General features: G+C 40.2%; 1 protein-coding gene and 1 pseudogene across 1 annotated transcript in view; both read right to left on the reverse strand.

Moving 5' to 3' along the window:
• Window positions 1–22,693, reverse strand: part of SEL1L (SEL1L adaptor subunit of SYVN1 ubiquitin ligase) — a 70,379-nt gene that overhangs the window by 27,665 nt on the left and 20,021 nt on the right. Inside the window, exons 4-6 of the mRNA XM_005561957.4 lie at window positions 7,121–7,288; window positions 5,288–5,393; window positions 3,800–3,962 (exon numbers count right to left, since the gene is read on the reverse strand). Coding sequence (XP_005562014.1) covers window positions 3,800–3,962; window positions 5,288–5,393; window positions 7,121–7,288 — 437 coding nt within the window. The remainder of the gene's footprint in view (window positions 1–3,799; window positions 3,963–5,287; window positions 5,394–7,120; window positions 7,289–22,693) is intronic.
• On the reverse strand, window positions 41–3,937 carry LOC107130465 (non-histone chromosomal protein HMG-14 pseudogene; annotated as a pseudogene).

Consider the following 22,693-nt stretch of genomic DNA (forward strand, 5'->3'; position numbering starts at 1 on the left):
CAGGCGTGAGCCACTGTACCCGGCCACAATCAAATGTAACTTTTTTTTTCATAATTGAGATTTTATTGGTTGAAGATCAGTACAGACATTTCAATTTGTACATAATTCTTAACATATGTAACGAAATTCTAAAAAGCCATGTATTGTAATTCTTTTTTAAAGTTATTCTAGTGACTTTCCAGCTTAAAATTTGGAAGCAAATTTTCCTTAAGAGGGTATCAAGTACCAGTATCTTCACATGTTGCTCAGCTGTTACATACGGCCCACCAGTTCACAACTGAATAGCATGTACACTACATATTCAAATCTGTAATCTTTCACAGCACAGTAACAAAGTTACTAGGAAAACAGGACTACCACAACCAAACATGTTACAGAGTGCACACAATTCCGACAGGGAGCGCCATGATCGAGGAGTGCTTTTCTTTAGGAAACAATTCTACTAAAAAACAACATGAGAATGGAAGTAATTTAAAATGTTCAAGACATTAAATGCAGGACTGACTCCATATTGCCATTTAATATGCTTTGTATTATAGGATGTAAAAACTAACCCCCATGTATGGAATGTTAAGCTGACACCGGAGATAGTCAAAGCCTCCCATAATTCAATATCCCACACTATTTTCTGGTTGTACCAAAAAATAACCAGCAAATGATTTCACCTCTTAAAAAAAAGCATTTACACTTAAAAAATGGGATGAGGTGGGATTCCCTCCTTCTTAAAAATGTTTCTAGAGCTACTACAAAACTTGCATTTACAAAATAGTTGATAAAAATATTCCTCTGGATTGTACAAGAAGGGAGACAGGGACCACTGGTAAGACATGGTATATGGTATTAATCAGACTTGGCTTCTTTCTCTCCTGCTTCATCAGAGGCTGGACTCTCCGCAGTTATCGTTTCTCCGCTTTCTGCAGGTAAATCTTCTTCAGTTTCTTGGTTAGCCACTTCGGCCTGATTTCCCTTTGCTCCACTTTTCCCTTTTGTTTGCACTGTTTGGTCTGAAGATCTATCCTTTGCTGCTGCCTTTTTCGGTTTCGCTTCCACTTTTGCAGGAGGTTTAGCTGACAACCGTGCCAATCTCCTCTTGGGCTCTTCCTCGGCGGCCCCTTCGGCAGAGCTGACCTTCCTCCTGGGCATCCTGGTGGCAGGGAAGGCGTGTGCCGGGTGCCTGCGGGCCGCGGCGCGCGGAGAGCCTTGGCGAAACTGGGCTGCCGGGCCACTACCACTCCTCCGGCAGCGCGAGCTTCTGAGACCCACAGCGGGGGCGGTGGGAGAACCGGATCAAACGTAACTTTATTTTTATTATTTTTTTCGAGACAGAGTCTTGCTCTGTCGCCTAAGCTGGACTGCAGTGGTGCAATCTCGGCTCACTGCAGCCTCTGCCTCCTGGGTAAGCAATTCTCCTGCCTCAGCCTCCCGAGTAGCTGGGATTACAGGTGCTGCCACCATGCCCAGCTAATTTTTTTTTTGTATTTTTAGTAGAGACGGGGTTTCACCATGTTGGCCAGGCTGGTCTTGAACTTTGACCTTGTGATCCGCCCGCCCTGGCCTCCCAAAGTACTGGGATTACAGGCGTGAGTCACTGCGCCCAGCCAAATGTAAGTTTAAACAACAAACGTTTAGCTTGAAAACAATTTAATATTAACTAGAAAGACAAAGCTGAATACATGTAAACATGACTTTATGAACAACCATTATGAAGACAACTCCCATTATCGGTACATCAGCATATTTCTCTATATATGCAGACAGGAATACACTATGAAAACAGAGAAGATACGAATTACCAAGATAAACTATCCCAGATATAAAAAGAGGCAGCAAGGGGTCAAGTTGAAGGGGTCCAGGGAGAAAGGCTGCTCTACAATGTTAGAGCACACATCATTTTCTAAAAATAAAAACAAAAAAATGGAACAAACAATGCACTGGTGAAGTTCAACCTTTTCAATCCTTTGCCTTCTGTGGATCGTCCTTGTTGTTGGAAAGTATAAGCTAACGTGACAAAGGCAGGTGTGGCAGAGACCGCAGTGCTCACTGAAATCATGAGCTCCTCTACATTTCCCAGCCTCTCTGGAGAATCACATGCCTGGGATATGGCTGTCAGGGATGTAAGCCTGAAAACATTCTAATGAATCCTGAGGCTCTCTTTTCTCACTTCATTGTGGCGTGGAAGCCCCGTGTAGCAATCAGTGTAGCTACATAACAGAAACAGCCCATGACCAGGAGTCACTATTCAGAAAAGAGTGACGCCAACAGGAGAGCCACATCAAATCTAGCATGAGCAAGAAACAACTCTCTGTTATTTCAGACAGTTGTAGTTAAGCCACTGTGATTTTCTGGTTTTGTCTGTTGCATCAACTAGAATTAATTTTCATGGAGAGAATGCTTTGCAACATATAAAGTGCTGTGGTTTTGTAAGGTTCTAATATTAGAGGGAACTGACGCCTTATAAAGTAAAACTGTTCTTCAGAGCAGAACGCCTCTGAAAATAAAGAATATATATGTTTTTATACAAACTGATTCATGCAAAGAAGGGAAAAAGTTTTGAAAACAAAAGGGAACCATTAAGATATAATCTGTTTATAATAAAATACTGAGGAAAGAGCTGCAGAATTGTTAGGTATTCAGTTTTAAGAAAACAATTGCTATGACTCCTGTTATTGGTCATATAGTTTGAAAACAGACTTTCCTCGTGATTAGATATTTCATTAATCTTTAAGCAAGTCTCATAGCTTGAATAAACTTGAATTATTGAAGGAATTTTAAATAAATATGATGGTCCCCTAAATCTAGGTGTCAATCTTAGCATTATTAATGGGGAAACAACCAGATATGTTATCAACTGATGTGATACAATGTAGAATACAGAACATCCCTTGTAATGTAGTCTGGCCAAAAATATTTTACTTGTGTTCATCAGCTTTTAGCTGTGACATCCTACTGACAGGAAATACAGGTGATGAAGAAACAAACTAAAAGCCACCATGAAAAAACAAACTGAAGTAGGATATTCTGCAGAAAAACTGTGCCTATCTCTAATACAGACAAAAAAGGCACTGGGGTATACTAGATAACAACAAAATGAAAGGTCGAGTCCTGGACTGAATACTGGTTTGGACAAAACAGGTATAAAGAAAATTTTGGGGTTCAACATCATATGAACATAGTATCGATATTATGTGACTTAAAATGTGCTGGGATGAAAAGGTGAAGTTCTAGAACAACAGACAGTGATATCTCATTTTAATAAAAATATCGTGTATATATACACAAAGAGAAAGATCTATTATAGAAGGATATGCATGCACTAATATATTATTACTCATATTTGGGTGGTACATATGTGATGTGTACTTCTTTTGTTAGTTTGTATTTCTAGTTTCCTATAATGGACATGTACTGCTTCTGTAATAAAATACTTTTTTAAAAAAAAACCCAAGATTAACATGAGCTGCAACATCTGAACTTTGGAAAAATGCAATGGTGAGTAATTTCAGATAAAAAATAATTAGCTTCATATTTCATTCTCTACAGATCTAATTTGGAAAACTACAAATGTAATTGTGGCAAGGCACAACTGCAAAAATGTCTTCACTGACTATAAATGTTCCCAGACTAAGGAAAAAGACTATCCAAGAAGACTGATAAAATGGTTAGCCACAAAATTAGTATTTAAAGATACTTTATCTTTCAGTCTGACTTTTTAAAAGAAGTCAGGACATAAGAGAGTAAATTGCTTTTAAAATGAACAAGTGCTACATGCAGAGAGATTCTTCACTGAGAATGTACTTACAGTCTGTCCCTTGGGAGAGCCTTCCTCAGTCAGCTTCTCAAACATCTCTCTCGCTGCCTGGATATTCTGTGGCAAGTAATCACCAAATAAAAGAGCATATGACACTCTCTCCAGGGCTTTGGTATGGTTCATGCCTGCTGCCTTCTGAAGATACCGATAAGCTCTTTAAATGTAAACAATCAAAAACCAAATTAGTAATGTTCTGAAACTGCCATTAAGTTTTTTTGATCTACTAAAATGCAGCATAATTTCTTTATGTTACAAAACCCCTTTGATAACCTTTTGAGATACGGAGTTTCACTCTTGTTGCCCGGCTGGAGTGCAATGGCATAATCTCGGTTCACTGCAACCTCCACCTCCTGGGTTCAAGCAATTCTCCTGCCTCAGCCTCCTCAGTAGCTGGGATTATAGGCGTGTGCCACTGCACCTGTCTAATTTTGTATGTTTAGTAGAGATGGGGTTTCACCATGTTGGTCAGGCTAGTTTCAAACTCCTGGCCACCTCAGCCTCCCAAAGGGCTGGGATTACAGTCATAAGCCACCATGCCCAGCCACCCCCTCTGATAAATCTTATTTCTATTTGGTCATGTTACTTATATATGTAAAAAACATCCTGCTTTTTTATTAAAAAAAATTTTTTTTGAGACACGGTCTTCCTCTGTTGCCCAGGCAATCACAGCACACTGCAGCCTCTCTACCTTCTAAGATCAAGTGATCCTCCCACCTCAGCCTCCAAGCAGCGGGACCACAGTGTGCACCATCACGCCTGGCTAATTTTTAATTATTTTTTTAGAGACAGGGTTGCACTATGTTGCCCAGATTGGCTGGCTATTTTGTTTTTCATATGAAGTACCAGTTCTCCCTGTTATCCTAATATCTTGAAATAGTCTAATTATACTAACAGTAATTCTATTACTTTACTTTTCTATTAAAAAAAGTTCACCAGATTTGCAGTAAGAGATTACAATATGATGGTGTCCAGTATATGATCTAAAAATAACCATTGCAATTTTCTTTTTAAATCTTTGCAGACTATAAAAATGTCAGCTGAAATTAAAAGGACATAAGATGTTACGAGATAATCACTTGTTCTGTTTTTTTTCCAAGCACAAATTCCTAAATTCCAGTCAAAAATTACAAAGCAAAACCAAAAAAACGTACTTGACAACAATTCTTTTTGTTTTATGTCATTTTGAATTATAAATAGTATATGCATTCTTGGTTCTTAGAAACTACTACAACTTGAGTCAATCATTGCCATTTTACTCACTGTTATGGTAAGCAGTATGTGTAACAATTTTACCTTAACAAACTAAAGTGTGGTAAAAGCAATGCTACTAATGCCCGCAAGTCATATTACGTTTTCTTGTAATGGAACTTAAAAAAATCTTCTGTGTCTCTGGTAGTCCATTTTTTAAATAATGTAGTTGCTATTTGTCTCAGTAATGGCCTGTCTTGGGGGAAAAGTGGACTTAGCAGTGCTACCTACTCTCTTTTTTGGCTTTTCTTATTGCTTCCATTAAGGATTTTCATTCCAGTTTGATACATCATTTCTGCTTCCTGCATCTGCCGTCTCTTAGCAGCCTCTTCTTCAGCTAAAAACAAAATGTCAGATGCATTTAAATGGATTTTAATTCTACACCAATTATCAACCATAAGTATTTATTCTTTCTTTTGGGCAGTCATACAAACGTAATGAATGATCTTTCACTATTCTCAAGTACGATTCTAAAAACACTTATGTGTGGCCTTTACATGACACAAGACAAAACTTAAAAAAATATATATATATAATTCATTGAAATCACTTTCTTATAGAAATACCAATACCAAGCTACTCTTAGAGGGTACTTTTCTGTTAGAAATGCTAACTTTTAAAAATATAATTCAACTAAAATTTCAGATTATATGTGATACGGTTTGGATCAGTGTCCCCACCAAATCTCACACTGAACTGTAATCCCCAGTGTTGGAGGTGGGGCCTGGTGAGAGGGATGGTTTCTCATGAATGGTTTAGCACCATCCCCTTGGTGCTGTTCTTGTGATAGTAAGTTCTCACGAGATCTGGTCATTTAAAAGTATGTGGCACCTTGCTCCTCACCATCTCTCTTGCTCCTGCTCCCACCATATGAGATGGCTGCATCTCACATGGAAGTTTCCCAAGGCCTCGCCAGAAGCCAAGCAGATGCCAGCATCATGTTTCCTGTACAGCTTGCAGAACTGTGAGCCAATTAAGCCTCCTTTCTTAATAAATTTCCCAGTCTCAGGTATTTCCTTATAGTAGTGTGAGAATGGACTAATACAACATGCCAAGGTCAGCTAAAATAAGGTCTGGACATTAGAACACAGTAGTCAGAAAAATGCTGTTATATCCAAAGGACACTTTAGCTCTATTGGAAATACTGTGTATCTTTATGAGGATAAAATATTTGATTAACTATTAATTAGTAAAAAATTGATTTTTATTAAATATAGAAACTGATTTAATGTTCAAGTTCACCAATTTTTCAAAATCATATAACACTGAAAATCACAGAACTGTTAAAGATTTTTCAAAAGTTATTTTGCTACTATAAGAACTCATCAAAAGAAACATATTTCATTAGAACCAGTATTTATAGAAACAGAAGCAAATTCTTCTTATAATATAAAAAAATTCTGGTGCATTAACTGGAGTACCCAGTCACACTGGCCTACATCTAAAGATGGACTATATTTGATGTGCTTCCTCTTTTAGGATTGCCCAAATACTCTGTAAAAGCCATTTTTTAAAAAAAATTGGTATTTAATGGGTTATGTTCAAGATTTTCTGTTGTTTTTTCATAGTTAGGAAGTTTTTCCTGAACACAGCTTTCCTTAGAGGTCAGCATCTTTATAATGACATTAACACTAAAGATGGTTAAATATACTGTATTTGTCAAATGTTACCCTGGCATAGCATATTTCACTCTAAGTATTTTTTTAAAAGTTATTTATTTTTCTTCTAATCACTATTAATCTTCTCCGTAATGGCCCAGTTTCCTTTACTGTCCCCCAAAAGTTTTATGTTAATTTACCAGCCTGAAGGGTTTAACAAAACCACCTGTGTATACCAACGGAAAACCATCTCCAAAAAAAACGTGAGTGTGACTTGAATGACACAGCCTGAAACTAAATACACCATATGCTTCCCACTCTTAAGTCCACTCTTTAAGGCTATAACGACATTAGCAATGTTGGCCATTTCTGACCAATGTGGAAAAGGATGACTAGAAAAAGGCCTTAAAAACATTGCCCTAAACATAAAGCAATGCAGATCTGCCTCCTACTGAGCAATACTTACTTTCACAAAAGCCCCACTTTTCATCTGCTTTGTAGTCATAGGTTGTAGCACACCACAGTCTGCCATCTTCCCTCCCATCTGATGTACATTCATCATATTCCTTATCCAGGAAAAGAAAAGGGAAGTGGCAGGGCTCCCCATGTGCTGTGCCTTCAATGGCGGTCAAAGCTGGAATGACAAGAAATAAAAATCTCAACATGAACAACACCTCTGGTATTCATGGATTCAATGCCATCAATTTTGGCTGTTAGAATTTGAAGCAAAGATTCATGATGCCTGATTTGTAATCGGGAACATAAAAGGGCTAGCAAAGATTTTGATTAGGGAGGACTTGGTTTAGTTAATTTAGTGAGCATGGCTAGCTGATTACTTAGCATCTGTGTCTAGGTTAGACTTTCTGAAGTTCCTGATATATAACCTTAGAATATTAAAAGTCTACTGTAAAACTCCCGCCCGAAAAGCAAGCACAAAAAATAGGCAAAATGCAAGTGAATCAATTCTACTGCTCAGCAAAGCTCTCCTTGTTTCTGAATGCCAGAAGTCAATTTCTTCAGTAATACAGAGTTATATAGGGAAAATGCTCCCCCCAAGGCAAAGTTAACCACTCACACACTCCTCTGCAATCCTGTGGCATTTTATTACAGTACTTATCCCATGTATGGAAGTTACTTCTTTACCATACTCTGGTTCTCATTGGACTTTGAGCTTGTAAAGGGTAGAGACTGCATCTGTAATTTATTCTATAAATTATTTCTGAATATCTCTTAGGTGTCGGAAATCATTCGAGGTGCTAGAAATGAGGTGGATCAGAGGTCTCTGCTACACACAACTTGCTGCCTAGCCAGGATGGGAGATATTAAGCAAATGTGTGATGGATGCTATGGAAAGGAAAGCCTCCCCTCTCAGGAACTGAGGTTTCAACTGAACCTCAAGGGCGTGCAGGAGGAGCAGTGAATGAAAGGCTCGGGGGTGGGGTGGGTAGGAGTACTCTAACAGGTGCTAAGGTGACAAAAATCAATGAGTGGCAAAGTGGACAAGAGAAGAGGCTAAAGCAGCACGAGGAAGCCAGACTGGGGAAAACCTTACAAGTCTTAATAAGGAGTTCGAACTTTTATCCTGAGAACAACGGAAACTCACTGAAAAGTTTTGCGTAGGAGTGACATGCTCACATTTTATTAAAAGAGTGGAAAGTATGTAAAAAGTAAGGCTGGATGTAAGGTGACCAGTTTAAAGGTTGTAACAGTAGTCTGAGAGGCATTGGTAGCCCAGAGAGGGGAATGGAATGGAAGATGTGGATGTACTCAAGTGATGTTAAGGAGGTAGATATGGTACCACTTTCTAGATGTGTGGATAAGAGGAAAGTTGAGTCAAGGAAGACACCCAGATGCTTTAGGGGTACATACATGGTTGCCCTTACTAAGATACAGAATTCTAAAGGAGGAGTAGGTTACCGGGTAGGTACTGCTATATTCAAGGTGGCTACTAAACAAACAAACAAACAACAAACAAACAAAAAAAAACCCCACAAAAAACAACAGCAAAAACAAAAAAAATCACAAGTGAAAATGTTTTAGACATGTTTCAGTCATAGATAAAAAAAAAAAAAAAATTCTCCAGTACACAGATAATAGTTGAATTCAAGGGTATGCATAAGAATGCTACATGAGATGTATATGAGAACACCAGAGGTCCAGGACTAAGCCTAAAACCATACACAGTAGGTATGAGCCCATGTCAACTTCCACTAGTCGCTTTTACATGGAGAATTTAATTGGGTAGCAGAGCTTGGTGATGAAGGGTCTAGGTTCTGGAGTCAGAACATTTGATGCAAATCCTACCACTTATTAGCTGTGTGCTTGGAGCAAATTATTTAATCTCTTAAGATTACTTAGCGATAACTTCCTTATCTCCAAATAGGAATAACAGTCCTTATTGCATTGGGTTGTTTGCAAAGAATGACTGAGATAATACATGTAAAGGATTCATTATGGTGCCTATCACTTTAGGTAATAAGAGTCCAAGAGATGACAGCTGCTATTATTATTATGGGCACCCCCGCTCTGAAGGCTAGAAAGTATCCCTTCTTTCTTTGCAGTGTAAAAAAAGGCATATCCTACTATACTAATTTTAAAAATATTTTCAATAAGCTATGAGAGACAAAATGAATTTCAAATGGTTTACACCAAGTAAATGTCACTCATCCTGGTAATAAGAGGCAAATAACTTTTTTACCTTTGCTTTGTCTATGTTTTAAAGCTGGAGGGATCATGCTACCTGACTTCAAACTATACTACAAGGCTACAGAAACCAAAACAGTATGGTACTGGTACCAAAACAGAGATATAGGCCAATGGAACAGAACAGAGTCCTCAGAAATAATACCACACATCTACAGCCATCTGATCTTTGACAAACCTGACAGAAACAAGAAATGGGGAAAGGATTCCCTATTTAATAAATGGTGCTGGGAAAATTGGCTAGCCATAAGTAGAAAACTGAAACTGGATCCTTTCCTTATTCCTTATACGAAAATTAATTCAAGATGGATTAGAGATTTAAAATGTTAGACCTAATACCATAAAAACCCTAGAAGAAAACCTAGGTAATACCATTCAGGACATAGGCATGGGCAAGGACTTCATGTCTAAAATACCAAAAGCGACGGCAACAAAAACCAAAATTGACAAATGGGATCTAATTAAATTAAAGAGCTTCTGCACAGCAAAAGAAACTACCATCAGAGTCAACAGGCAACCTACAGAATGGGAGAAAATTTTTGCAATCTACTCATCTGACAAAGGGCTAATATCCAGAACCTACAAAGAACTCAAACAAATTTACAAGAAAACAAACAACCAACCCCATCAAAAAGTGGGCAAAGGATATGAACAGATACTTGTCAAAAGAAGACATGCATACAGCCAACAGACACATGAAAAAATGCTCGTCATCACTGGCCATCAGAGAAATGCAAATCAAAACCACAATGAGATACCATCTCACACCAGTTAGAATGGCAATCATTAAAAAGTCAGGGAACAACAGGTGCTGGAGAGGATGTGGAGAAATAGGAACACTTTTACACTGTTGGTGGGATTGTAAACTAGTTCAACCATTGTGGAAAACAGTATGGTGATTCCTCAAGGATCTAGAACTAGAAATGCCACTTGACCCAGCCATCCCATTACTGGGTATATACCCAAAGGATTATAAATCATGCTGCTATAAAGACACATGCACATGTATGCTTACTGCAGCACTATTCACAATAGCAAAGACTTGGAATCAACCCAAATGTCCATCAGTGACAGACTGGATTAAGAAAATGTGGCACATATACACCATGGAATACCATGCAGCCATAAAAAAGGATGAGTTCGTGTCCTTTGTAGGGACATGGATGCAGCTGGAAACCATCATTCTCAGCAAACTATTGCAAGAACAGAAAACCAAACACCGCATGTTCTCACTCATAGGTGGGAATTGAACAATGAGATCACTTGGACTCGGGAAGGGGAACATCACACACTGGGGCCTATTATGGGGACGGGGGAGGGGGGAGGGATGGCATTGGGAGTTATACCTGATGTAAATGATGAGTTGATGGGTGCTGACGAGTTGATGGGTGCAGCACACCAACATGGCACAAGTATACATATGTAACAAACCTGCACGTTGTGCACATGTACCCTAGAACTTAAAGTATTAAAAAAAAAAAAAGGGATCTCTAATGCAATGTATAGGCAAGGAATCCTTTAGTAACAACTTCAGAGGAGTCATTCTGACTACAGAATTTGGAAAGGACATCCCTATACACTGCTACTAGATCCAAACCTGCCGCTGCTTTAGAAAGACAGTGTCTGAGAGTCAGGCATGGTGGCTCACGCCTGTAATCCCAGCTTTTTGGGAGGCTGAGGTGAGCGGATCACTTGAATCCAGGAGTTTGAGACCAGCCTGGGCAACATGGTGAAATCGTCTCTACTAAAAATTCAAAAAATTAGCTGGGCGTGGCAGTAGACACCTGTAGTCTCAGCTACTTGGGAGGCTAAGGCAGGAGGATCACTTGAACCTGGGAGGCGGAGGCTGCAGTGAGCTGAGAAAGTGTCTGTAGAACTGCAGTTTGTAAACCTGAATTTCAAATTAAATAGCAAATGACGGTTTAAAAGAATACTTCTCTGATAATAGAAATCTTTGTCTTAAAAACAAATAGCTTATCGTAGGAATTCTAGTTTGCCAAAACTTATATTTTCTAAGTATTTCAAATATATGAAATAATTCCTTTTCATGTGATGAACTATATGACAGAAAAGAAACCGGAGAGAGTAAAAAATTTTTTGACAACAAAAGGTTTTCATCTACTGCTGATTCAGCACTGACATAAGCAGGAAGAAACCCCATGAGGCACTTGCTTCAATTTAGTCAAAACTGCAACCTGTCAAAATAATTCATTAGTGAGTTACTACAATGAAAATTTGTTTCTCTCAGCTACCTTCTCCAAGGGAAATCACAATATGGAAAGTGTTATTACTTTTTAAACTTGTTCTAAAATCTTCCAAAAGTTATTGGTTGGGACTCCCTAGTTTCAAATTGATTATCTCAAACAGAAACTCCTCACAATAGTTTTAATTTCAGTTAATTTTCTTTCTATGGAGAAATTCTGCAATAATTTCAAAGCCATCCTTTTAAAAACCTCCACAAAAACAGTGTCAATTTTAAAAACAAGGCAATCACTGCTCCGGTATAATGAAGCTGACAGGTTATGCAATTTAAATTAGCGATAACCAGTAATCAAATCTGACACCATGAAAGGGAAAAATGGGTTCTCAGTTCTGCAGCTTCATGTAAAATTCACATTTTCTAAATAATGAATCATATTTTGGCTCTACAATTAGTGACACAGTATCCCAATCTATTTGGACCTCAAGAGTAAGATATTTATAGTACAGAACTTATTGTAATACTGAACAGAATGCTTTACACTTCAACTGGTAGAAATCTGCTCTTGCAAAGTCAATTAAAATCAGTCAAGAAAGAAAAAGCAAAAAGCAAAACAGAACTGAAAATATTCAGTGTTGGCCAGAAGATGGGTAAATGAGTATGAATACAGTGTCTGAGAGTCAGGCACGGTGACGATGGCTCACGCCTGTAATCGCAGCAAGTGAATATATTAATACAATCTCTTCAAGAGGGGCATTTGGTAATACCTATTAGAATGTAAAGGTCCATATCTTTGGATCCAGCTTTTCTACTTCTAGGATGTTTACTTAAAAAAATGCTCCCAAAAACACACAAAGAGATTATGTGCAAGAGAATACTTGTACAGTATCCTAATTTTAAAAACATAAAACCAAATGAACTCAAAGATCTACTGATAGGAAACTGGGAAATACACTATGGGGCAGCCATTAAATGAAAACGGGGCATTGTCAACATGGAAGGATTTAAAGGTCCCTAGAGAGTAGTGGAGGGGGCGGGCGGGGAGGGGGGGTGGGGAAGAGGATCAAAGGCTGAGTCCTGAGGCAAGCTTGGGTTTCACCATCAGACAAATTCTCAGGAATCAGCAGCCAAGTGAAGAAAGTATCTTCAGGGAAAAGAACGATACTAGTGAGGGGTTAAGATGAGGACCAGGAACCAACCAGGTATCCAGCAATTAGAATGTGACTGGTGGAGAAGAGTAGATTTAGTAGTCTGGAGAAGGCTCAAGTCTTGCTGGAGCTGGATTAGAGAACAGGAAGAGAGAAAGCGAAATCAGTGATTAAAGAGAACCCTTTCAAAGAATTATGCTACAAATGGGAGTAGAGGAGTGGGATGGTAGCTGGAAGGGGACTAAAGGACATAAGATTTTTGTTTTTAACAGATATTACAGTATGCTTGATGCTTGAACACTGAAGGAAAGAATCCAAGAGATAAAAAAGGTAAACATGGCTAGAATGCTGATCTCTCTCTCTCTTTCTACATATATAGAATTAAAGGCTAGTGGAATATAAGCACATCTTTTTCGCACTTTCAATTGTAAAATCAAAACAAAAAACTAAAAGTTAATTTCTTGATCTATACAGATAAACACAAATAATTTAGCTTTACAAGTTTCTCATTTTAAGAACTTTTACAGTTTACATGGGTGATCTTTAAATAAGAAAATTACCCATTTAATCATGCTGTTTCTCTGAAGCAATCTGGTACTTCCAAACATAGAGTACTAAGTAGCATATGAATCAAATATACCTGTAGTCAAAGAGAGCTGATAAACAATTATTTAATGTTAAAAAGCTACCAACCTCAAGACAACTGTCATAGTGTTCATCAATTTTGGTAAACACTGAAATAAAAGCTCAATCAAGCAAACGATTGTCACCAAAAAAAATCTCCCAAGGACTAAGAACAAAGCACCAGTACATACAGTTTAAAGGAACCAAAGTACTTGACTTAAAGTACATGACATAGGCCAAATGATATGGGCAGTATTTTACTGTTGTCTAGGAAAATGCTATAGTAATATTTTGGGGAAAATACCAATGGTATGTAATTTGCTACAGACTGCTTTCATCAAAAGTTGAAAACTGCAAAATAAGGTCTAGAAACTATCTTTGTAAATAAACACACACTATACGAAGAAAGCCACTGTTTTATAGATTACAATGTATTTTTCAGAAGATGTATTCATATGTAGAATGAACAAAACGTTAACATCAGGGTTCATACAAAGTTCAGCTCTTTCTGTGAGAAGCAACTAATCATTTTAAAATACAAAGAGAAAGAAGCCCAATCACTGGCCCATGTGACCAGAATAAAGTGGCAAACTTCATATCAATCAGGTGATAGGCACTGTCAAAAACCATCCAGAGTAAAACTTGCTCAGGAAAGCTGCTATTTAAGAACAGTGGGTTTCTCTAAACAATGGCTTTTAAAGACAGGTGGGTTTTCAAAGCTGTGGTGTGGCTGGCATCTACAAGGATGGTCTCCTAAAGGAGTTTCCTTGCACAAATAATTTTCTTGTAAAACCAAATCAAACCAAAGAAACAACAATAACAAAAAAAGCCTTTTCATGAAAGTCCGGACCTGCTGCAGGCAACTGCCTGTGTCTTCTATCTTCTGTTTAATCTGATTGCTAGGATAAAGGTCGTTCCTTCCCTGCCATCCCCACTTAAGCAACAATGGAGTAGAAATCATTCTACTGCTCAACAGCTTGCTGCAGAACCTAATTTTAAGCAAGATGTAGTCAGTTTAAACTCAGTTCCTTTTGTGCCATTTAAAATAATCCAAGATGCCAATTACTCTATTTTTCTTTTTTAAGGCTGTAAGGATGTATTTACTGCAGAGACAAACAGTAAGAAAGTATACAAAATTAAAGAAAAATGACAGTTATCTTTACCTATCACTTCAAGTTATTTCTGTCTAGAGGTAATGACAGTGAAAAAAGTTCTGGACCTTTTTCAGTTGCAAACTTATTTTTACAAATGGCTTATTTTCACAGAAAGGATTTGTGATGGTTAATTTTGTGTGTCAACCTGGCTGGGCCATAGTGCCCAGATATTCAGTATATCATTGTTTTGGATGTTTCCATGAAGGTGATTTTTGGATGAAATTAATATTTAAATTGGTGGACTCTGAATAAAGCAGATTATCCTCCATGATGTGGGTGGATGTCGCCCAATCAGTTGAAGGACTGAGTAGAAAGAAGACTGAACCCTATAAAGAAGAAATTCTCTAAGCAAATGGCCTTTGGTTCTGTTTCTCTGGAGAACTGTGACTAATACAAGATCATACTAACTGAACTACTTTTCAATAGGACATTTTTTTGCTTCACATATCATTGACATTCTTGTAGGTGGCAGACAGGGCAGACTGCCTCATTACCGATTCTGAACCACTTCCCCAGATGATAGTTTCAGAATTCTCCTAGTGTCTTCCGAAAATGCTTCTGCTTTTCTGATGCAGGCAACATTTCTTCCTGAGGACCCAGGCCCTGAAGGTGCAGCCACTATCAGATTTGACCACATGGAACAAACATGAGGATGAAGCCAGTCTACTTGAGGAGCTGAACAGGAAGAAAGGGAGAGCTGGAGTCTCTGATGGCACAAGTCCTGTGTTCTACTTACATGAACCAAATAAACCTCTGGTTCTGCCACTGTCTGACAGACTTTCTTATTTACAAGAAAACATGTTCCTTTTAAAATGGCTGAGTATTCTATAACAGGCAATACCACAAAGTAATCATTCTCCTTATGATGGCCAATTAATTATTCATTCATGATCAACAAATGTTTACTGAGATGACATGCAGAAAATAGTTAGCAAGTCTAACTAGTTATCCTTTGAAAGACTGCTTATCACGTGGCTGTCAGTTGCCATCAAGGAACTTAGATTTTGGAAGGGTTCCCACTGAGAGGTGAAGTCAGCTGGGCTACTGGGTAGGGTGGGGACTTGGAGAACTTTTCTGTCTAGCTAAAGGATTGTAAACACACCAACCAGCGCTCTGTGTCTAGCCAAAGGTTTGTAAACACACCAATCAGTACTCTGTAAAAATGCACCAATCAGCGCTGTGTCTAGCTAAAGGTTTGTAAATGCACCAATCAGCACTCTGTAAAAACAGACCAATCAGCTCCTCGTAAAATGGACCAACCAGCAGGATGTGGGCGGGGCCAAATAAGGGAATAAAAGCTGGTAACCTGAGCCAGCAGCAGCAACCCACTTGGGTCCCCTTCTACACTGTGGAAGCTTTGTTCTTTTGCTCTTCATAATAAATCTTGTTGCTGCTCACTCTTTGGGTCTGCGCCACCTTTATGAGCTGTAACACTCACTGCAAAGGTCTGTGGCGTCACTCCTGAAGTCAGTGAGACCATGAACCCACTGGGAGGAATAAACGACTCCAGACGCGCCACCTTTAAGAACTGTAACACTCACTGCGAGGGTCTGTGGCTTCATTCTTGAAGTCAGCGAGACTAAGAAGGAATAAATTCTGGACACATTTTGGTGACCATGAAGGGACAATCACCAAGCAGTGAGTACCATCGGACCCCTTTCACTTGCTATTCTGTCCTATTTTTCCTTAGAATTCGGGCACTAAATACCGGCACCTGTCGGTCAGTTAAAAGCAACTAGCGTGGCCACTGGACTAAAGACATGGGTGTCAGGCTTTCTGGGAAAGAGCTCTCTAACAACCCCCAACTCTTCGGAGTTGGGAGTGTTGGTTTGCCTGGAACCAGCTTCTGCTTTCCCTGTACTTCTGGGCTGAGCCGAAGGTGGACAGAGAGGAAAGCCATTCAGTTCCGGGGTCCGGACAACAAGTTGGTTGACCTTGCGGCCATGAGTGGAACTCTCAAAGTCACGTTGCCCAAGTGAGACTCACCCATCTATCCTATCTATCCTGACCCTTACCTCCATGGGTCCTAATGCTTGTCAGACAAACTTCCTCTAGCCTCTCTTCTCTGAGGCTAGTCCTGCTTCTAAAAACCACTCCCTATCTCTGGTGCTTTTCTAGTTTCTCCTATAAGAATGATTTCTAGTATATACTCCAGGACTCTATTCCCTTCTTTAGGCACCTGGCCTCACTAGTTAGAGACACACAATTTTTGCCCAAAGCCCGGTCGGGGCGGGGGACTATCTTATCTGGAATTTTAGGGTCCCTCCTCAGGCTAGCGGGCCTAACAAAAGCTATTCCTGAAGCTAGGATATGGGGAGCCTCAGAAATGATATCCTTCTGATTCAAGTGAGGACAAAAGGCATCACTCTTCCAACTCTGGAGATCCTTCCCCTCACTTAGGGGATGCCCCACTTCACTTTTGGGGCATAATATCTTTATAGGATATGGGTAAAGTCCCAATACTAACAGGAGAATACTTAGGACTCCAACAGGTTTTTGAGACTGCGTCAGTAAGGGTCATAAATCCGATTTTTCTCGGTCCTCTTTGTGGTCTAGGAGGACAGGCAAGGGTGCAGGTTTTCGAGAATGCATTGGTAAGGGCCACTAAATCCAACCTTCCTCGGTCCTCTTTGTGGTCTAGGAGGAAAACTAGTGTTTCTGCTGCTGTGTCAATGAGCTCAACTATTCCGATCAGCAGGGTCCAGGGACCGTTACGGGTTCCTGGACAGGGAGAGAACCAAACCAAAGCCACGGGCAGTTTGGTCTTTCAGATGGGAAACAGGCATCAACAGGCTCACCCATGAAATGCATCCTAAGCTGTTGGGACCAATTTGACCCACAAACCCTGAAAAAGAGGCGGCTCATTTTTTTCTGCATTATGGCCTGGCCCCAGTATTCTCTCTGATGGGCCACCTGAGGGAAGTATGAATTATAATACTATCCTGCAGCTTGACTTTTCTGTAAGACGGAAGGCAAATGGAGTGAAATACCTTATGTCCAAGCTTTCTCTTCATTGAAGGAGAATCCACAACTATGCAAAGCTTGCAATTTACATCCCACAGGAGGACCTCTCAGCTTACCTCCATATCCTAGCCTCCCTATAGCTCCCCTTCCTATTAATGATAAGACTCCTGTAATCCCCCCTGTCCAGAAGGAAACAAGCAAAGAAATCTCCAAAGGACCACAAAAACCCCTGGGCTATCGGTTATGTCCCCTTCAAGCTGTAGGGGGAGGGGAATTTGGCCCAAGCTGGGTACATGTCCCCTTCTCCCTCTCTGATTTAAAGCAGATCAAGGCAGACCTGGGGAGGCTTTCGGACGATGCTGATAGGTATACAGATGTCCTACAGGGTCTAGGGTAAACCTTTGCTCTCACTTGGAGAGATGTCATGCTCTTGTTAGGTCAAACCCTGGCCTTTGAAGAAAACAATGCGGCTTTAGCTACAGCCTGAGAGTTTGGAGATACCTGGTATCTTAGTCAAGTAAATGACAGACTGACAGCCGAAGAAAGGGACAAAATTCCCTACTGGTCAGCAAGCCAGCCCCAGTATGGATCCCCACTGGGATCTACATTCAGATCATGGGGACTGGAGTCATAAACATCTACTGACCTGTGTTCTAGAAGGACTAAGGAGAATTAGGAAAAAGCCCATGAATTATTCAATTATGTCCACCATAACTTAGGGAAAGGAAGAAAATCCTTCTGCCTTCCTTGAGAGGCTATGGGAGGCCTTAAGAGAACATACTCCCCCGTCACCTGACTCACTTGAGGGTCAACTGATTCTAAAGGGTAAGTTCATTACCCAATCGGCCGCAGATACCAGAAGAAAGCTCCAAAAGCGAGCCCTGGCCCTGAACAAAATCTGGAGGCATTATTAAACCTGGCAACCTGGTGTTCTATAATAGGGACCAAGAGGAACAGGCCAAAAAGGAAAAGTGAGACCAGAGAAAGGCTGCAGCCTTGGTCATGGCCCTCAAACCAACCTTGGTGGTTCAAAGAGGACAGAAAATGGAGCAGGCCAGTCACCTGGTGGGGCTTGTTGTCAGTGTGGTGTGCAAGGACACTTTATAAAAGATTGTCCAATGAGAAACAAGCTGCCCCCTCGCCCATGTCCACTATGCCGAGGCAATCACTGGAAGGTGCACTGCCCCAGAGGACAAAGGTTCTCTGGGCCAGAAGCCCTCAACCAGATGATCCAACAACAGGACTGAGGGTGCCTGGGGCAAGCGCCAGCTCATGTCATCACCCGCAGTGAGCCCCGGGTACGTTTAACCATTGAGGGCGGCCTTCTCAATGTTAATCTCCTGTCCCAGACAACCGTCCTCAAGGTCTGTTACCAACTGAGGAATCCTGGGACAGCCTGTAACCAGGTATTTCTCCCACCTCCTCAGTTGTAATTGGGAGACTCTGCTCTTTTCACATGCTTTTGTTACTCCTGAAAGTCCCATGCCCTTATTAGGGAGGGATATAGTATTCAAAGTTGGAGCTACTGTCTACATGAATATGGGGAACAAGTTACCCATTTGTTGTCCCCTGCTTGAGTAGGGAATTAACCCTGAAGTCTGGGCATTGGAAGGAACAAATTCCGGGCACACCACCATTCTAACTTATAAAAGTGACTCATGGAGCCCAAACCATACAAACCTGTGGTTTACTCTCAATACCCATTTTTCTTCTGGGATTCTACAGTTTTGGTACATGCTAGTAGAGGGTGATTAGAAACTAGTTTTCAATAAAAACTCCAGGCAGTGGGTCTCTAATGAGCCTCCCTGGTAGACAACATTTCACGTGTTACAATTTGCTGCTGGGGGAATTAAGTGCATCCTGCATAAGTTCTGTGGGACAGGACCCTTGGAAGCTTCTACCTTGTTTCCTCCAGACTTCCCCCCATGTACCTTGCACCTGTGCTGATTTTGCTTTGCCCCCTTTTGCTGTAATAAATCATAGCTGTGAAGGCAACTATATGTCAAATCCCCCTACCAAATCATTAAACCTGGGGATGGTCTAGGGATCTCTGACACAGATGCATCAGAAGTGGGATTTGCTAGAATGACCCTGACTCACTGATATATGGTGAAAGTGCTGTTTGAGAAGAGGAAGGATAAAGGGCAGAATATGATGAATCTTTGGGGCCTGAGTGGTTACGCAGTCATCCACGGTATGAAGCAGTAGCTGAGCTACTATACGTTGTGAGAGCCACAGAATCGGAAAGTGATAGATCCAGCTCCAGGAAAGCTGGCTTGCTGGATACCCCTGACTGCTTTTAGGCATGCTGGCTAAAATGAGGGAAAAGGCAGTGTAGTGCAGCCTATGGTTTTTGTTCTCTCCTCTAGATGGAAAGAGAAAGGACCCCCAAATTCCCAAGGATGGGCCAAACCAAAATGTTACAAGTTTGAACTGCTCTCTTTAAAAAGTTAAATCTGGTCTGGAACAAAATTTTGGATAAACCAGAAAACAAACAAACAAAAAAACTGGGGGAGGTAACAATCCAGCAGTTTTTTTTCAGCCTGGCTGCTGCTCTTGCTACAATATCCTCCCCCGCCTCCCTTCCTGCACTGCATTCCAGGATCTTCCCTGGCAGCTGTAATGTTAACAGTGCAAACACTGAATTTACTGCTAGGAGGCTAAGTAAACTGCAATAGATTAAAAAAAAAAAAAAAAAAAGGAAGAAAAATTTAAAAATGGCTTTATATTTTGTGGCTATTGCATCCAGATGTATTGTAAAAATTAATATAAAATGTTAAACACTTGTAATTTCATAAATACCAGAGGAATAATCCTGATCAGGGGAAGCTGCAAAAAAAAAAAAGAAACGTGTTAGTGGCACACAGCTTCTTTGCTTTTTGCTGCCAGTGGGAGGACTGGAATTTGAACTCTTTTGAGTTTTGGAAACAGAGTATCTGTAATTGATGGTTTGCTTCCAGGGTTACTATGTGTACTCTCTGGAACTGAACTTTTTTTTTTTTTTTTTGACAGTCTTACTCTGTCGCCCAGGCTGGAGCGCAGTGGCATAATCTCAGTTCACTGCAGCCTCTGTCTCCCAGGCTCAAGCGATTCTCATACGACACTTGGCTAATTTTTTTATGTTCTTAGTAGAGATGGCGTTTTACAATATTGGCCAGGCTGGTCTTGAACTCCTGGCCTCAAGTGATCCTCCTGCCTCGGCCTCCCAAAGTGCTGGGATTACAGGCAGGAACCACCGCGCCCGGCCTGGGACTGAACTTCGGGTACTCTGACTCTCATGAGACTGACTCAGCCCTGGAAAGCTTTTAGGTCAGCTTCCACTTACTAGGCTACAGTTGTGCTGTGCCTGATTAAAAAAAAAAAAAAAAAAAGTTAACACAGAAACTTAAGATCATGTAAAAAAACAAATAATAGGTAAAATGTGTTTTTAAAAAGGTAGGCCGGGAGGAAGCCTATTGTTTTTCTAAGATAGACCATTATGATAAATGGGAATTCTTTACCTGGCTAAGTCCAGGCCTCCTAAATCAATACTGCAGGCTAGTCTTCCTACTTACTACTAACTGGGTCTTATTGGTAACTCTGCTGTAAAGATGCCTTGGCCAAAGACCTAGGGAGTAGACTGTGCAGAGAAGAGTTAACAAAATAGACATAAACTTCTCTCTTTGAGAAGGTCAGCTTACAAGGTTAGCCCTTGGTTGGCATCTGGAAATTTAGATTGCTGGAGAGTTCCTACCATCCTACGGATAAGAGTGGCTCACCCAAACTATACAAACAATGATTTATGTTGAACACTTGCTTTCCTTCTGCAAGTCTGGTACATGCCAGGAAGAGACCGCCAACTTAACTAGCCCCCAATAAAAACTCTAGGTCTCTAATAAGCTACCCGGGTACAAAACATTTCACATGTGTTATCTTAACTTGTTGCTGCCGGATGTAAGCACTCCCTGTGTGACTCCTCTGAGAGAGGACCCTTGAAAGCTTACATCTGGTTTCCCCTACACTTCATTTCATGCTTTTCCTTTGCTGATTTTGCCTTCTAGTCTTCCACTATGACAACTTATAGGTGTGAACACAACTCTACGCTGAGTCCTTGGAGTCAGCATAGATTTACTAGGAACACTTCCTACCCAATTACTGCACCTGAGGGTGTGGTCTTGGGGTTCCTCAACACAATTGGGAATAAGTGTGAAATGTTCAAGAAATAGCAAGAGGACAAGTATGGCGGGAGTCACATAAAGGGAAGTGGCAGAAGTTAAAGAGAGAGGAGGTGCCTGATGTCAGGCCTTGTTAATAGAAGAAGTTTGGATTTTATTTTGAGTAGGACAGGAAGCCAAAGGAGGTTTCTGAGCAGGGAGAAGGCTCAGTCTGGCTGCTGTTAGGGAACTGATAGTGGGGGAAAAGAGCAAAAGGAGGAAGGCCCGATTGGAAGCTCTTACATATAGTAAACACTTTGATTATCCTTGGGTGGTTCAGGAACCACTTCAGAAAGGAGAAACCTACATTTATTTTTAAGAATGAACAGAAATTTGACAGTGGATTTGGGCAAGGGAATGAGGAAGGCATCCTAAGCAGTGAGGAGAACCTGTACAAAGGCCCAGAGGCATGAACTGTATGTTGTATTTGAAGAACAGAGAAGGGTTTTGTATTGCTGAAAAAGGCTGCTTGGGGGAGGGGTAAACCGAAGGCTCTGTGAATCATGCTAAGGACTGCATACTTCGTCTCCCAGGCAAACAGGGAGGTAATGGAGGCCTGTAAACAGGGGAGTTACAGGGTCAAATTTGAGTTTGAGAAAGGTTAATATGGTAGCAACAAGATTGAGAGGCTGACAAAGGGCAAAAGTTTCAAAGTAGCTGTCACATAACCCAGTTCTAGTGTAGCTGGAACTGTACACAGCCATACATATGCAATTTATGTTATATATTATATGTGCATAAGTACATAAGCCTTTTCTTGTATTAAGAATAAATTAAAAACAAGTCTAAATCATTATTGAAAAGTGAAAACAAACTGATACAAACTAATCTGAATGTTTATAAAGTTGTTGATAGAACCAGAGAATTATTAGTGATTTTAAAACACTGTATTATTATAAATCCCTAGCAAAATATATACTGAGGATAAGAAGAACCATAAAGGAATCTTGGGCTGCATTCTGTGGTCCCACAGTTAGTGGGAAGGGCCACTGTTATTTTGAAACTATATATACATATTTATTATAAAACAAAGTAACATTAATGTCATTAGGT

The sequence above is a fragment of the Macaca fascicularis genome, chromosome 7 (assembly GCF_037993035.2).
Source record: "Macaca fascicularis isolate 582-1 chromosome 7, T2T-MFA8v1.1".
In the NCBI taxonomy this organism is placed as follows: domain Eukaryota; kingdom Metazoa; phylum Chordata; class Mammalia; order Primates; family Cercopithecidae; genus Macaca; species Macaca fascicularis.